At 39.7% G+C, this 16446-nt stretch overlaps 1 protein-coding gene across 1 annotated transcript in view; it reads left to right on the plus strand.

The window, feature by feature from the left end:
* Nucleotides 1–16446, plus strand: part of AFG2A (AFG2 AAA ATPase homolog A) — a 202782-nt gene that overhangs the window by 163322 nt on the left and 23014 nt on the right. Inside the window, exon 15 of the mRNA XM_060778966.2 lies at nucleotides 319–483. Within this exon, the coding sequence (XP_060634949.2) occupies nucleotides 319–483 (165 nt within the window). The remainder of the gene's footprint in view (nucleotides 1–318; nucleotides 484–16446) is intronic.

The following is a 16446-nucleotide window of genomic DNA, read 5'->3' on the forward strand; positions in this document are numbered from 1 at the left end:
GGAAACAGAATGAGGACACTCACCTCTAACCTTCACTACAATGCCAGTCTGTGAACTACAGATGTCTGGCACTGCTCATTCGCTTCTCCTGGCTTCTGGCTACATGGCAAATTTTCCCCAAGAAAATTCCCTGCAATAGCTATGTGCCTTGTAACCTTACTTTCCAGATAACCGTAGTATATTTCACATTATTTGCCTTTTGTGATATAATTCCTGTGTTAAAAATAGTTTATTGCAGAAAACTATCATGTATTTTATTGTTTATCAAATTTCTTTAGATCCAGTTAACAGGACTTTATAAAAATTACTTTTCCACAGGCTTTGATGCGACCTGGTCGGATTGACAGAATCATATATGTGCCTCTGCCTGATGCAGCCACTCGCAGAGAAATCTTGAAAATTCAGTTCCATACCATGCCCATCTCAGATGAAGTCTGCCTGGATGAGCTTGTTCAACGGACGCAGAAATATTCAGGAGCAGAGGTAAAAATATACTTGTATGAAATATTCATATTATCAATGACTACATATATAGTTGTAACACTTTTAGCACTTGTACTATATTTATCATTCTTGTATTTTTCATAACATGTGAGTTAAGACTTCCTGTATGAATTTACTTGGATTTCAACCCCACTGAATTTGAGATTATTTTTTTTTGAGAAACTGCAAGTCACTTCTGATGTGAGAGAACCGGATTACATATGAATATATGCATGTATGACTGCACTGAGAATGATCATTTTATAGATTTAGGAAAAGATAGTTCAACATATACTTCAGAACTATAGCTTAGCTTCTCACGTCCTCATCAGACATCTGCTTCACGTATTGTAAGAAGATATAGATGGGAAACACTTGTCCCAACTGAAATGTGGAGCCTGTATATTGATTGTAATAGGCAGCATGTATGTGTATGCAGTTATTTGTACTGCATACACACACATGTACTGTATTTGTATTATAATTGCAGGTGATAATCTTTTCATGGGGTTCACATTAATTTCTGTTGGTTCTCTCAGCTAAACAGGCATGCATTCAAACAATGAAAGCAAAAATCTAATCAATATTTTTCATTGTTAAGATAATAGTAATAATAGTTATAATAGTACCCTTCTCCCCTAGGGGTCTCAGAATATATTACAGCATTTACATGCATAGGCAAACATGTAGTGCCTTTACAATCACATGAGACACACAAACACAAACAAAGGCAAGGCTTCTCCTTTCATTTCCAGCTTCTGGAGGCGGTGCTCAACTCTTGCTCTGGGAGGTCTTTTTCTCCATTTTCAAGCTGAGGAACCTGTGTTGTCACCTCCTGATCATATGGCCAGCAAAATTGCTGGGAGCCAGTACTGTAGCCAAGTGGGGTTTAGGGGTTCACACACCCCCTCGAAATTTTTCATGTTTTAAAAAAAACCTGGTTTACTCATTAATTTTAACTGGTTAACCAAATCCCCATGCTTCTAAGTTTATGAGAAGCAAAAATTAAACAAGTCCCTCCAGAACTGCAAGCACTATCTCAAGCAAATTTTGACAATTTATTCACAGTCAATACTTGCAGCAATACATGATATAGTGGAAGCAACGAAGTTGGCCCGTCCACAACTGGTAGGTAAAGCCTAAGGCATGGGAGGGATTTGAAGCCCCCCATGAAGGAGATGGGAAAATGGATTTAATTAAGTCTAATAAAATATAGAATGAACCATACTATTTAAATAATTTTGTGTTATGCAATTACATTTTGTGATTCACAAAAAAAAAAAAAATCAACCCCCCCCCCCCCCCTCCAAATCTGGCTGGCTTACGGTGCTGCTGGGAACATCTCTTTGTGGTAACTATTTATCTACTCCCATTTACATGTTTTCGAACTGCTAGGTTGGCAGGTACTAGGGCTGACAGACAGGAGCTCACCCGTCTTGCAAATTTGAACTGCCAACCTTTAGATCTGCCATTCTGCCAACCTTCAGGTCAGCAGTTCAGCAGCACAATGTTTTAACCCATTGCTCCACCGCAGCTCAAGGTATAGTTCATAAAGTTAGAATTGACAGCCTAGTTAGTTTGTGATTAATATATTGATAAAATGCTTTTATTCCATCTTTTGGGAGCTCACAAATAGCAGTTATTGCAAGGCAATAAAAACAATAATTGTTAACAATATAAAGAAAAATAACAGAATCGCAGGAAGGTGTAGAGAACCCTAAAACAAAAGCATGGCCAGACAGAGGGTTTAGTAAGTTGTATCTGATCAGAGAGTATGCAGCCTTGCCGTACGCCTTTCCCAATCTTGAACCAGTCTGTTGTTCCGTGGTCAGTTCTGACTGTTGCTTCTTGGTCCTTGTACAGATTCCTCAGGAGAGAGACAAGGTGGCTTGGTATGCCCATCCCACCAAGAACTTGCCACAATTTATTATGATCCACACAGTCAAAGGCTTTAGAATAGTCAATGAAGCAGAAGTAGATGTTTTTCTGAAACTCCCTGCCTTTCTCCATTATCCAGCGGATATTGGCAATCTGGTCTCTCGTTCCTCTGCCTTTTCTAAACCCAGCTTGAACATCTGGCAACTCTCTCTCCATGTATTGCTGGAGTCTTCCTTGCAGGATCTTGAGCATTACCTTACTGGCATGAGAAATAAGGGCCACTGTACGGAAGTTTGAGCAGTCTTTCGCATTTCCCTTTTTTGGTATGGGGATATAAGTTGATTTTTTCCAGTCTGATGGCCATTCTTGTGTTTTCCATATTTGCTGGCAAATGGCATGCATCACCTTGACAGCATCATCTTTTAAGATTTTAAACAGTTCAGCTGGGATCCCATCATCTCCTGCTGCCTTGTTGTTAGCAATGTATTTCTAGGTGCAAAGATTACTGCAGATGCAGACTGTAGCCAGGAAATCAGAAGACGCTTACTTCTTGGGAGGAGAGCAATGTCCAGTCTCGATAAAATAGTGAAGAGTAGAGACATCAGACTGGCAACAAAGATCCGCCTAGTCAAAGCCATGGTATTCCCTGTAGTAACCTACGGATGTGAGAGCTGGACCTTAGGGAAGGCTGAGTGAAGGAAGATCGATGCTTTTGAGCTGTGGTGTTGGAGGAAAGTGCTGAGAGTGCCTTGGACTGCGAGAAGATCCAACCAGTCCATCCTCCAGGAAATAAAGCCCGACTGCTCACTGGAGGGAAAGATACTAGAGACAAAGTTGAAGTACTTTGGCCACATCATGAGGAGACAGGAAAGCCTAGAGAAGACAATAATGCTGGGGAAAGTGGAAGGCAAAAGGAAGAGGGGCCGACCAAGGGCAAGATGGATGGATGGCATCCTTGAAGTGACTGGACTGACCTTGAGGGAGCTGGGGGTGGTAACGGCCGACAGGGAGCTCTGGCGCAGGCTGGTCCATGAGGTCACGAAGAGTCGGAGACGACTGAACGAATGAACAACAACAATCTGATCAGAGAAATCCATAGCCATTCTATACCCTAGTAAATCAGACCTTTGGTGGCATGACCACATGTTTTTGCCAAAACTCTTAGCCTGTAATAGAAGTTTAATCTTTCTTAAGAGATTATGGAAGGCCTAGATTTTTACTCCCACTCCCCTTATTTTTATAACTAAAAGCAGATTCATGTATGTCCTTTTTTGTTTATGTTTATGGTGGCTTTATTCAGTATGTTGATCCATGTAAGCTAAAGATACTCGTTCAGGTCTCTGTCTGAGAGCAGAGATATTGAAATCCTTACAGAGAAGATATAACATCTCATGCCACAGATCCCCACTGTGTGTTATTTTCTTCCTGTGTTTAGGTAACTAAAGCCACAACATACTTAGAGAATTTTAAGGTTTTCAGAAGTACAAAAAAACCTATCATGGTCCAAAACAGTTGCTATGCAATGCTGAGAAGAGAAACCGAATGAGCAGAACTTGAAATGATGATTGAGAAATTCTGAGAGGGTTATTCCAAAAGATATTTTTGGAAAGCAGAGGAAGAGAAAACCATATTAAACATTTAGAGAGAATAATTTCATTGTCTGGATAATTTCCATGTTCACTTTATGAAGCTATTTTTAAGCACTCTCAAAGATGAACAGGAAACAAATGGAGGTAGTATCCTTTTTAATGTAGCCTGTACTAGGCACGGATGTGTTCAATTCCAACCTCCCGTAATGAGTTTCTGATAGCGGGGAAGTAACATCTCCAAATCCTGATAAGACGAAGAGCAACAGCAAAATGAAGGATTACAGCAAATCACGTTAGCAATGCAAATATTTTTTGCGTTTATCTAGTATTCTAACCAGTAATGTTTGAGTCACTTTTTAATCTTTGGGTGCTCCTTATTACATTTTAGTTATCTTTTTCTTAATATGTGTACACAGGCAACCCATACATTCTTCACTAGACACACACATTCAAGTAAGATATTCTTCAACTGTATTCTATAAAATGGGAAATCAGCCTGTTTAGCAAGCCTTGAAAATGCTGATTTATTTTCAGCAATTGTTTGATTTTTATATCTACTTTATGTACCTGGGGTGATGTAAAAATTTCTCAGGCAGAAAGGGATCGCAAGTGGAAAAAGTTGAAGAAGCCCTGGTTTAAAGCTTCCCTGGAGCTTCCCATTTTAGAGATGTAGAAATAGGTCTCTTAATGATATAAGAAGTTAGGAAAGTGTGGGTCACACTGACACTATTCTGTGTTTGAATGTTATGTGCACACACACATTTGATCATATATGTGAATGCTGAGAGATTATATTCTTATTCTAGAGTAGTTGTGTGAGGAAAGATACAAGTGTTGTAGTTATATCTCCTAAAACAGAGAGAAAACTAGTTTATAGTTCATTTGTTTATTCTTAATTTCCTTTAAATTTTCCATTGTCTAGCTTGCAAACAAAGATGATTTGGGGGGGGGGGGAGCCCTCTTAGGCAGCAATATAGTAACATATCAAAACCATTTAGGAAAAAAACCTATTTATTTATTTATTTATTTATTACATTTATATACCACTTTTCTCACCCCTGGGGGGAGTCAAAGTGGTCCACATCAAATAAATGGCAAGATTCAATGCCTTACTTACAATAAAAACAATAGATCACACATCTAAAGCAATTGTTGTTTATTCGTTCAGTCTCTTCCAACTCTTTGAGACCTCATGGACCAGCCCACAACAGAGCTCCCTGTCGGCCGTCACCACCCCCAGCTCCTTAAAGGTCAAGCCAGTGACTTCAAGGATACCATCCATCCATCTTATCTTTGGTCGGCCACTCTTCCTTTTTCCTTCCATTTTCCCCAGCATCATTGTCTCTCTAAGCTTTCCTTTCTTCTCATGATGTGGCCAAAGTATTTCATCTTTGCCTGTAATATCTTTCCCTCCAATGAGTAGTCGGGTTTTATTTCCTGAAGTATGCACTGGTTGGATCTTCTCGCAGTCAAAGTCACTCTCAGAACTTTCCTCCAACACCATAGTTCAAAAACGTCTATCTTCCTTCTTTCCTTATGGTCCAGCTCTCACATCCATAGGTCACTATGGGGAATACCATTGCTTTAACTATGCGGATCTTCGTTGCCAGTGTGATGTCTCTACTCTTCACTATTTTATCGAGATTGGTCATTGCTCTCCTCCCAATAAGTAAATGTCTTCTGATTTCCTGGCTGCAGTCTGTGTCTGCAGTAATCTTTTCACCTAGAAATATAAAGTCTGTCACTGCGTCCACGTTTTCTCCCTCTATTTGCCAGTTATCAATCAATCTTGTAAAGCAATTACATATGACTATAAATTAGGCCATTTAAACTATGAACCATCAAACAAACGTAAAACATTTTAACATTGCACTGTTCCCGAGGTTGTCATCCGTCTGCTCCACTATTGTTGTCATTCACTGAGTGCTTGTTTGCATAACCAAGTTTTTAGTTGTTTCTAAACACCAGGAGTGAGGGGGTCGATCTAATCTCACTGGGGAGGGAGTTCCATAGCCAAGGGGCCACCACTGAGAAGGCCCTGTGTCTCATCCCCACCAAAAATATTTGTTTGTTTACATGAGCAGTAAGCTATTTCCATGGCTTAATCACAAATTTCAGGAGCCATAATGCCAGAGGGTTAAATTGCTGAGCTGCTGAACTTGCTGCCTGAAAGATTTGCAGGGATGGGTGAGATCCCATTGTTAGTCCCAGCTTCTGCCAACCTAGCAATTTGAAAACATGCAAATGTGAGTAGATCAGTAGCTACTACTTCTACAGGAAGGTAATGGCGTTCCATGCAGTCATGTTGGCCACATGACCTTGAAGCTGTCTACGGACAACTAGAGCACCTCTCTAGTCAGAGACAACTAGACTTTACCTTTACCTTACATACCCAAATATCTTAATGCATGTGTGTGTGTGTGTGTATATATATATATATATGAATACATATATGATGTTGATGTACAACTGCACCAGAGGCTAATCTTGGTGGTATGAGTTATGGTGGGAAATGGGGTGCCTTAGAAGCTTTTAGAGCCTACAAAATAACTCGTATGGCCCTTTCGACTCCTTTCATTATTCCTTACGCTGTCGTTTGAGGTGTCAGGGAAGAAGGCTGCTTTACAGATTTGTGTTCAGTGTCAGATGTAGTGAACCTTAAATAACATCACAAACAACAACAATAACAATATACTTCATTTATATTCCGCTTAATCTCCCCGGAGGGACAACAACAACATCCAATACTCAGACAAAGTTAAAGGCCTTCCCCTTTCATCTCCGGTGTCTGGAGGTGATCCTCAACTACAGCCATGGGGTGGTGCTGTTGTTCCATTTTTCCATGCCAAGGAGCCTGTAGGCATCTCCAGTCGTGTTTTGCTGGCATGTCTGCATGGGGCGCCCTTTCCCCTTCCTGTCAAGGTGGTACCTGTTGATCTACTTCCATTGCACGCTTTTGAACTGCTAAGTTGGCAGAAGCTAGGGCTAACAGTGGGAGCTCACCCTGACTCGCAGCTTCAAACTGCTAACGGTCCGGTCAGCAGATTTCCTGGAGCTAGCGGTTTAACCCACTTTGCTACCGTGGCCCAAATTTCATTCACTACTTTAAGATCAACTGGTGTGTTTAAACTTTGAAAAGCTTCTTTATTTTCTTCTTCTAGATCAAGTAGTATTTAGATTTTTATTTTACCAGAATGGCCTCAACAAAACTGATGCTACTGTTTATCTTGTTAATTACCTTCTCCATATTGCAATTGCAATTGCACATGAAAACCTCAAGAACTCTTTGTTGCAAGTGAGTAGATGAAATTATGTAGATCCTGTCAGATGTCAGGTTATTAATTCTGTCATTCGGAAACGCTCATACCCAGAAAGGATAATATAATCATAATTATCATACATTATCTGCAATAAAGGAGTGAGTATCGATGAAACATGTCATGGCATAACAAAGCCTAGATCTCACATTTTAATAAGCACGTATGTTGATCTTTTTCTTAAACAGCCCTTTTGAAATTAGTTTGTTACCATTTTTTTCCCTTTTCTTTCAGTTCTACTTAGTTCTTCATCCTTTATCTTCTAACGCTGCAAAGAAGATAAAGAGAAAATTATAACACACTGTATTTAGGAAATTCCTGAAAATAAGAGACAGATTTTGTCCTTTTTGTCTCCTCTTTTTGGTTCTCAAGGAAATTTTGTCTTAAATCTAGGAGGCGATCATAAAGGGAAGCTCTGTGATTGGCAGGTCAAGTAACACGCACAGTATTCTGATGTGAGACCTGCTGAGAATTATAAAATTGCAACATCCCGGTTTCTCATATATTGCTGATATCTCTTTGAGCTGCATATGTTTATGGAAAATTAAGATGCGAGACAGTCTTAACTTTATGGCAGACAGTTTATGGTGTGAGAGTAAAGGCTGGCATCATGTTATATGGTATATCATATGACTGTGCTTACCAAAGAAACATTAAACGTGAGAAGAAACCATAAATCTGTCACTTATATACCTAGAGGACTTGGTGTAAATTTTATCTCCTTTGCCGGACAATAAATCATAAGAGTGCAATGCAAAACAAACTACTGACAAACTATTGCTTATATACATCATGGGCATATTGGATGACAGAGAATTCCATTATGAGCACCACAAAGTATTATTCTAGAATGCTCCAGCCCTATTATTATACATCTTGTTATTCAGCACTTCTAAATAATATAGTAAAGATGACTCTGCTAATTTGAATAATGCATTTTAAAGTCTGAAAATTGTTCTCACAGAAGTCTGTTGTATGGCTGGCCAGTTTCCAAAATTAAGAAAGACAATGTCTATTACTGGTTAACAGTGAACCTTTCTACCATTTTTATTTTAGGAGATATAATACCCACTTGAGACCACCTGGTGGCACAGTGGGTTAAACCACTGAGCTGCTGCACTTGCTGACTGAAAGGTTGGTGGTTCGAATCCAGGGAGCAGGGTGAGCTCCCACTGTTAGCCTCAGCTTCTGCCAACCTAGCAGTTTGAAAACATGCAAATGTGAGTAAATCAATAGGTACCTCTTCTGTGAGAAGGCAACGTCACTCCATGCAGTCATGCTGGCCACATGCATTACTTACTTATTTGGGCGATCCCTCGTTGGATAAGTAGGATAATCTTCCATGATCAGTATTCTTGTGGATCTGTAGGTGGCTGTGGAGTCCTATTCTTGACCTGCATCTTCTCCCACAGTGAGGTCATTGGTTTCCAGGTGGAAGGCAGTCTCGGTCAGGGTTGGCTTGATGCGCCATCCTCCTGGCACATTTCTCTCTTTCACCCTCCATTCCTGCCTCTTCAAATTATGCAGCACTGCTGGTCACAGCTGACCTCCAGCTGGATCGCTCAAGGGCCAGGGCTTCCCAGTTCTCAGTGTCTATGCCAGAGATTTTAAGGTTGGCTTTGAGCCCATCTTTAAATCTCTTTTCCTATCCACCAACATTCTGTTTTCTGTTCTTGAGTTCGGAGTAGAGCAACTGCTTTGGGAGACGGTGGTCGGGCATCCGGACAACGTGGCTGGTCCAGTGGAGTTGATGGCGGAGGACCATTGCTTCAATGCTGATGGTCTTTGCTTCTTCTAGCACGCTGACGTTTGTCCGCTTGTCTTCCCAAGAGATTTGCAGGATTTTCCAGAGGCCTCCGTAGACGCCTCCAAGGTCATGTGGCCAGCGTGACTGCACCGTTACCTCCTCGCTGGAGCAGTACTTATTGATCTACTCACATTTGCATGTTTTTGAACTGCTAGGTTGGCAGAAGCTGGGGCTGACAGTGGAAACTCATGTCCTCCGAATTCAAACCTGCGACCTTTCGGTCAACAAGTTCAGCAGCTCAGCAGTTTAACCCACTGCGCCACTGGGGGCTCCAATTGTTAATGTATTATCAGGACAATAAGAACAAGTTTGAGGGTTTTTTTTGTGGGGAGGGGAATGTTTTTATTTTTGCATAAGCAATAATACAAATATATTAGCAGCTGGCTTGTCATTCATTCATTGACAGTCTTTCCCCACTCTCCAGAAAGACAATATGTAGAAAGTACTGAATGTTTGTAATACAAGAAACAGTTGTGTTTGATTCCTTCCAATCTTCCCCTCCTCCACAGTAAACTCAACGGATAAGAGAACTGTATGAATCTCCTTAGAGAACTGCATACTGGTGAGAAAGGAGCATTAGAAAGCTATGACTTACCTGCCCCTTCTTCCATGCCTGGAGGAAAGAGGGATGCTCCATGGGATTTTTGGTAGGGCATTGTTATTGGAAGTGGTGGTGAAGTTGGTCAACTATACAAATTGTAATGGGACTTCAATTTTACATCATGGACAAGCTCTGGAGCCTGCAAAAAGGCTGGCAATAAATTGCTTTCCTCCCAGATCATTCTGTTCTACGATGTGATACAAGAAGTGGAAGATCCATACTGTTTGTATATGCATATGTTTGAGGATGCAGAATGGGTGCAAATGATACAAGGAAAAGAAGGGAAAACACATTGGAGTTTCACAGGTCTTCATTTGCTTGTTACTTATCTAATGTTATATTTCCTTCCTCTTTTTCACCCCCTACCACTTGTTCACATAGAGTTGTCAAAGACTTTTCAGTGTCGAATGTAATGGAAGGAAGTGTGTCGCCAGCACCGCAGGAGTTGCTGTCACTTAGCAGAGTCTACAAAAGAAAGTCGGAAAGTGGCAATCTATCATCCAGCTGTGCTTCCCATCCACCCCACCCCCCCTTCCCATCCAGTCTTCCCTGGGGCAATGCTTCTTTATTGTCCTCCTCTTGGCAGTAAAGGAAAAACATGTTGCTGTTTATAAGCAGTTGGGAATTTAATTCTGGAAGGAACTAATAAGTCTCTTTGGAGAGCAGCTATTGTTTTGTTTCTTCAGATCTTTAAAAAAATACTTCCAGCCCATTGTTTTGTAGCAGGTTTGCAATTTAACATTTATTTAGCTTATTAACCCGTGACTTTATTTTAATATCGTTTAACGAAGTAATCTGTGTTTAAGTATATTTGTATTATATCTAATATTACATTAAATAAGCTGTATAGAATTTGGATCATTGGGTAATTTTTATCCCTGCAGAAGACAATTTTACTAGCTAAAATAATTATATTCCTTAAGATGTTACTGTAGGTAGAATATTATTTTTGCACTGAATAATGATTCAAGATTACTTAGTTCCAAAATGATTCCACTTCTAACATTTCAGAAATGTATGCAACAAAACAATAATAATGTGTTGGGTTGTCATCTAATGCGTTGTCATTTGGGTGTATTCCCTACAATTTGTACGCTTTATATAGACCTATCTATTCCTACTTCCTCTAAGATATTTTTGGAGAGTAGTCATTTGCCTTCTTAGCCTTCTTCTTTGTAAAACTAAACAAGCCAAATTACAGACTCTTTCTTTGGTGTGTTGCCTTGGTATAGCTATTTTCCCTGGTTCAAGCCTTTACTTGTTGCTATCTTTGGCCATATACTACAGAGATATGAGATTAAATCCCACGCTGCATTATTGATGGTTGACTAAAGCAATGGGACTTCTACTTCTCTTTTTCCTGCATCATGAAGGACTCTGTGCTGCCCAAAATTCTGCTCAAGAGGACATTTCCCAGTCTTCTTTAGCAGAGCAAGAAATCAGGACTTTTATATTCATTGAATATAAGCCATTCTCTTAAGAGCAGTGGTTCCCAACCTGTGGTCTGTGGACCACCAGTAGTCCACAAGAACAAAAATGTGGTCTGTGGCCTCACAATTACTACACCGTTGCCTTGAACCATGAGGTAACAAGATTGACTGGTGTCGCAAAGCAACAGGATGTTGGGAGAGGAGAGGCTGACTACCCACGAAAGATTACTACTACCACATCAGTTCTAGATTATTAAATATGGTTTTCTGTGGGTGAGCAGATGGTGACTACTGGATGGAATATGGTCTGTATCAGAAACTAGAGCTGATGTGGTCTATCCAATGCAATTTTCTGAATCAGCTCCCCAAATAACCAAACTGAATCTAAAGTTGATCAAAAACCGATTCATAACTCTTTTGGTACTCATGTTGGAGAGTGGTCCCTGGTCAAAGTGGTCCCTGTTCATCTGGTAAAAAAAAAGTTGAGAACCACTGGTTAGGAGGAAATGTATAGTTAGAGTCCCTCTATAATAAAAGAACCAACAAGTTAGTTACTTATTAGTTAATCTCTCAGGGGAATTCTAGGGATTACAATCCAAAGTGATGCTTGTCCTTAGTGTCAATGAGGGGCAGAGGACTAGGATCATTTGCAATGGTTCCTCTCCAGTTTACCTGATGTCCAAGTACTGTATATCCTTTTTCAATGAAGACTATATTCATAGAGCCTAGTGACAAGGTCAATCCTATGCCATGTATCCTTCCCCAGTTTGAAGAGTATTGACTATGTACATTTACTTACTTACTTACTTACTTACTTACTTAAAACATTTATATTCCACCCGTCTCACCCCGCAGGGGACTCAGGGCGGAGCACAACATATATACGGCAAACATTCAATGATGGGACATAAAGCCATAAATATATACAGACATTAAAATCACTTATATTCACATTAAAAGTTGCTTTAAAACCATCTCAGGACATTAAATCAAGGATTGTATTTGTTTTTCTCCAATTAAACCCCAGTATTGGAATCTGGCAATCATGTTAGTGGAAGAAGTGCATTTGTAACCTTCAAGTAGGTTTGTAACTTCTAAGTAGGAATACACAATGTGATTCACATTTAGGCCAAAGATATAAAACTTTACTGGATAAATTTACTCTTATTTGATGTTGTGTTTGAAAAGGTGAATGGATAAGAATGAGGAACACAATCAGAGACAAGAGGGATAAGAATGATGAACCCCTTCTGGAGGAGGGCAAATGTTGCCCTAGTTTTCAAAAAGGGGAGAAAGGATCCAAACAATAACAGCCCAATCATCCTGACATCAATACGAAAAACGATTCTAGAACAGATCATTAAATAGTATGTTATCACTTAAAAAGGAATGCCATGATCAGTGAAAGTCAAGAAAGCTTTCTAAAATACAAGTTATTTCAGAGTAATCTTCTCTCTCTCTCTCTCTTTTTAAACTGGAGTTGTAAGCTTGGTAGATGAAGGGATTGCTGTGGGTGTAGCATATCTTGATTTCATTAAGGTCCTCCATAATATTCTTGCAAACATGCTAGTAAGAAGGTAGTGTAGACAACGCTACTGCTAAAATGGTGTACATGTGTTCGTATGTGCATCCAAGGCACCTTTTGACTTTTGGTGACACCTTGAATTTTGTAAGGCATGGAATGTTCAAAGATGGTTTTGCCAGTTCCTTCTGAAATATAGCCTACAGCAAGTTGGATGCAAGGCTAATTCTGCTTAGTTTTCAAGATCAGATGAAATTGTGTACTTTTAAGGTATTCAGGCATTTAAAGTGATATCAGACAAATATAACTATGCTTTATAAGAGCTACCTGAGATAGTTGGTATTTTGGCTCCATATAAATCCAGACTGGAAAAGGGTCAGTTGCTATTTATCAAAGAACTTCTATGCTTCTATTAGCAAGTACTTCTGTCTTTTTAGGGTACCTGATGAGAAGCTTGGTCATTCAGCCCCCTTCCTTTTCCTCAATCTTTGTTACTCCTTTCTAATTACACTATTTTACCTCTCTTTTCTTTTCTCCTCATTTCTTATTAGCTCTTGTGCACATTCATGGACAACAGTAAGAGAGATAACTGTGTGGTTATCCAAAAGTGTATTTTTATGTGTGAAAATATTTATGGCCCATCACATTTTACATTGTGATGAAAGAAAAAATTAGAAGCATGAAAAATTGTTCTCCTTTTTCTTACTCTCCTGTTTCATATGGTCATTTAAGGTAGGACAGAAGACTAGTCAGAGTGTCCATTACCAACTTCATTCAAGGTCAATGAACTGAGGATTCCATTGTTTCTTTTTTCCAGACTCTCTTAATAGCCTGGAGACAGCCAAATTCCCCTCTACCACTTCCTTTACAATTTCTTTTTTTTTACAAGATAATCTATTGCAGGAAGTTTGACATCTATCTATTACTGAGATGCAGATTTTTTTTTACCTTTGCTGGCATTAGGTGCATTTAAATTATAACTACCTGAAGGCTGATTTAGACAGGATGTTTAATTCAAACTAACAATCTGAGTAAAGAACACCTTGTGCTGCCCTGCTTCTATCTCTGGTAGAGTGCCAGTTATTTGAAATTGACACCAAGTTATATGACACTCAGACACCAAGAAGTTAAACTATAGATCAAACTTACAATTTAATATTGCATATTTCACAATTAAAACTTGTGCGCCAGTTGCGCCCATACCTTGGGAAGTCAGACTTGGCCACAGTAGTCCACACTATGGTTACATCCCGAATAGACTACTGCAACGCACTCTACCTGCGGCTGCCTTTTTAAGACTGTTCGGAAGCTACAAATGATCCAACAGGTGGCAGCCAGATTGCTCACTGGAGCAGCATACAGTGAGCATAGAACTTGCGTTATATCAGCTCCACTGGTTGCCAATCTGCTACCGAGCACAATTCAAAGTGCTGGCTTTAGCCTATAAAGCCCTAAACAGTTCTGGCCTAGCTTACCTGTCCAAACGTATCTCTCCATATGAGCCATCTCGGAGCTTAAGATCTTCTGAGGAGGCCCTGCTCTCAGTCCCATCTCCCTTGCACGTGTGATTGGCTGAGACAAGAGACAGGGTCTTCTCAGTGGTGGCCCCTCAGCTGTGGAAGTCCCTCCCAAAGGATATTAGATCAACCCCTTCCCTCCTGACCTTCCGCAAGAGAGTGAAATCATGGCTTTGTGACCAAGGCTTTAGAGAACTTGTGCAATAGATAGACTTGGAACAATGTGCAATGACCATTGGAATGGCCTGGATTACGCTCGTAGATTACATGTTTAACTCCGAATGTATTGTTTTTAAATGTTTTAATTGTTTATAATTATATTTTAATATTTATTTAACTGTGCATTGTGTTTTAAGGCATTGAATCATTGCTTGTATAAAGCTGCCTTGAGTTCCCTCCGTGGAGAGAAAGGCGGGGTAGAAATGCCATGAATAAATAAATAAATAAAATATTTCGGGTACTTGTTAGCCAGGTTAGTATGTTTCTACTCAAAGTGTTCATAATAAATTGTGTTTTGACTTTAACTCCAGCCATCAAAATCTATTCAAATACAAGAACCTAATGATGTTCCTGGAAATATGCTCTGACTCGGAACCTCAGTCAGTGTATTATTTCATAGTGAAGGCTCAAAACATTCGTTTGGATGCAGACTTAGCTGTATCTCAACTAGTAGACCTATGTTAATGACCCATTTATTGTTCTTTGGATATTGTCCGCCCCCCCCCCCCCGCCCCCCCACTAAGTCTGCAACCAACTCAGTGTAATTCCCTCTCTGTGGTCTTGATGTCATTAAGGAGTTGTCATTCTTTAATCATAAAGAAAAGGTGAATTCAAACTGTTGACAAACAAAAGTCATCCTTTCGTTTTTGCCCATAAAGACTCAATTGAAAATGTATTGTTGAAAGCTTTCATGGCTGGAATCACTAGGTTCTTGTGGGTTTTTTTCGGGCTATAGGGCCATGTTCTAGAGGCATTTCTCCTGACGTTTCGCCTGCATCTATGGCAAGCATCCTCTTGCCATAGATGCAGGCGAAACGTCAGGAGAAATGCCTCTAGAACATGGCCCTATAGCCCAAAAAACCCCACAAGAATCAATTGAAAATGCTGAGCTAGAAAAATGTGCTCTGAAGTACTCTCATCCTTTTTCTGTCCCACACATACATGCAGTTACCCTTAGTTAGACATCTTTTTGCCTGTTGTATGTCATTCAGCTCCCTAAACAATCCTCACAACTAGCGTTTGTATAAATAGTTTAATTTTCAAATAATGAGCAACGATAATAAATATAGTACACTTTTTGTCTCAGTGCAAAAATGGAGTTGAATTCATGTTGTCTTATTTATCAGCAACCATACTTCATAGTTGTATGAAAAAAAATTAACACTCATAAAAAGCAAATGCTTGATTTAAAATGAAATAATAAGAGATTTAATTTGAATAATTAGGTAGATTTATAAAATTTCTTCAAATGATCTCTCTTTGCACTTTCGCCTTTTACTTATGATTTCTACCTATGTCCATCTAAGGACCTTATCTCAAAGGGATATACTCAGTTACAGATATTCTTTGAATGTGATTCCAAATGGGTGCTATCACATAACATTTGTCTCATACCATCAGTAATCCATCAGAATCCATCTGCAAAATACAGCAGAAACAGGAGTAATTGCACACGGGATTCTAATTGTGGTTTTGGATTTAAAGGGGTTATGAGACGCTGTTTTTATGTGTGATCGTAAAATCAGTATGCATTCTGTCAGCTAAAATCTTGCAAGAATGGTAGTTCAAAACTTCCAGGCTACATCACTGCACAACATGGTGTAGGGAGGCATTTGAATGGATTGGGAGAAACCAGCCTTCTGTAGTGTGATGACTCAAAGTACAGTATTTTCAATTTTTTTCATGTCAGGAGCAACTTGAGAAACTGCAAATTGCTTCTGGTGTGAGAGAATTGGCCGTCTGCAAGGACATCGCTCAGGGGATGCCCAGATGTTTTATCATCCTGTGGAATGCTTCTGTCATGTCCCCGCATGAAAAGCTGGAGCTGACAGATGGGAGCACACCCCACCCCCTGGATTTGAACTGCTGACCTTTTGGTTAGCAGTCCTGCTGGTACAAGGGTTTAACCCATTGCGCCACTGGGGGCTCTGTTTTCAAATGTAAGAATCAGGTGTGATGAGGGCAGTATGCATCCTATCTGAATACAGTATGTATCCAGTCTTTTAAAAAAATGGGATGGATATGAATATAAGTGTTGTATATCCCATTGTGGTAAGATCCTAAGAGTCCAAATATCCAAATG

Source organism: Anolis sagrei, chromosome 5, assembly GCF_037176765.1.
Source record: "Anolis sagrei isolate rAnoSag1 chromosome 5, rAnoSag1.mat, whole genome shotgun sequence".
NCBI lineage: Eukaryota > Metazoa > Chordata > Lepidosauria > Squamata > Dactyloidae > Anolis > Anolis sagrei.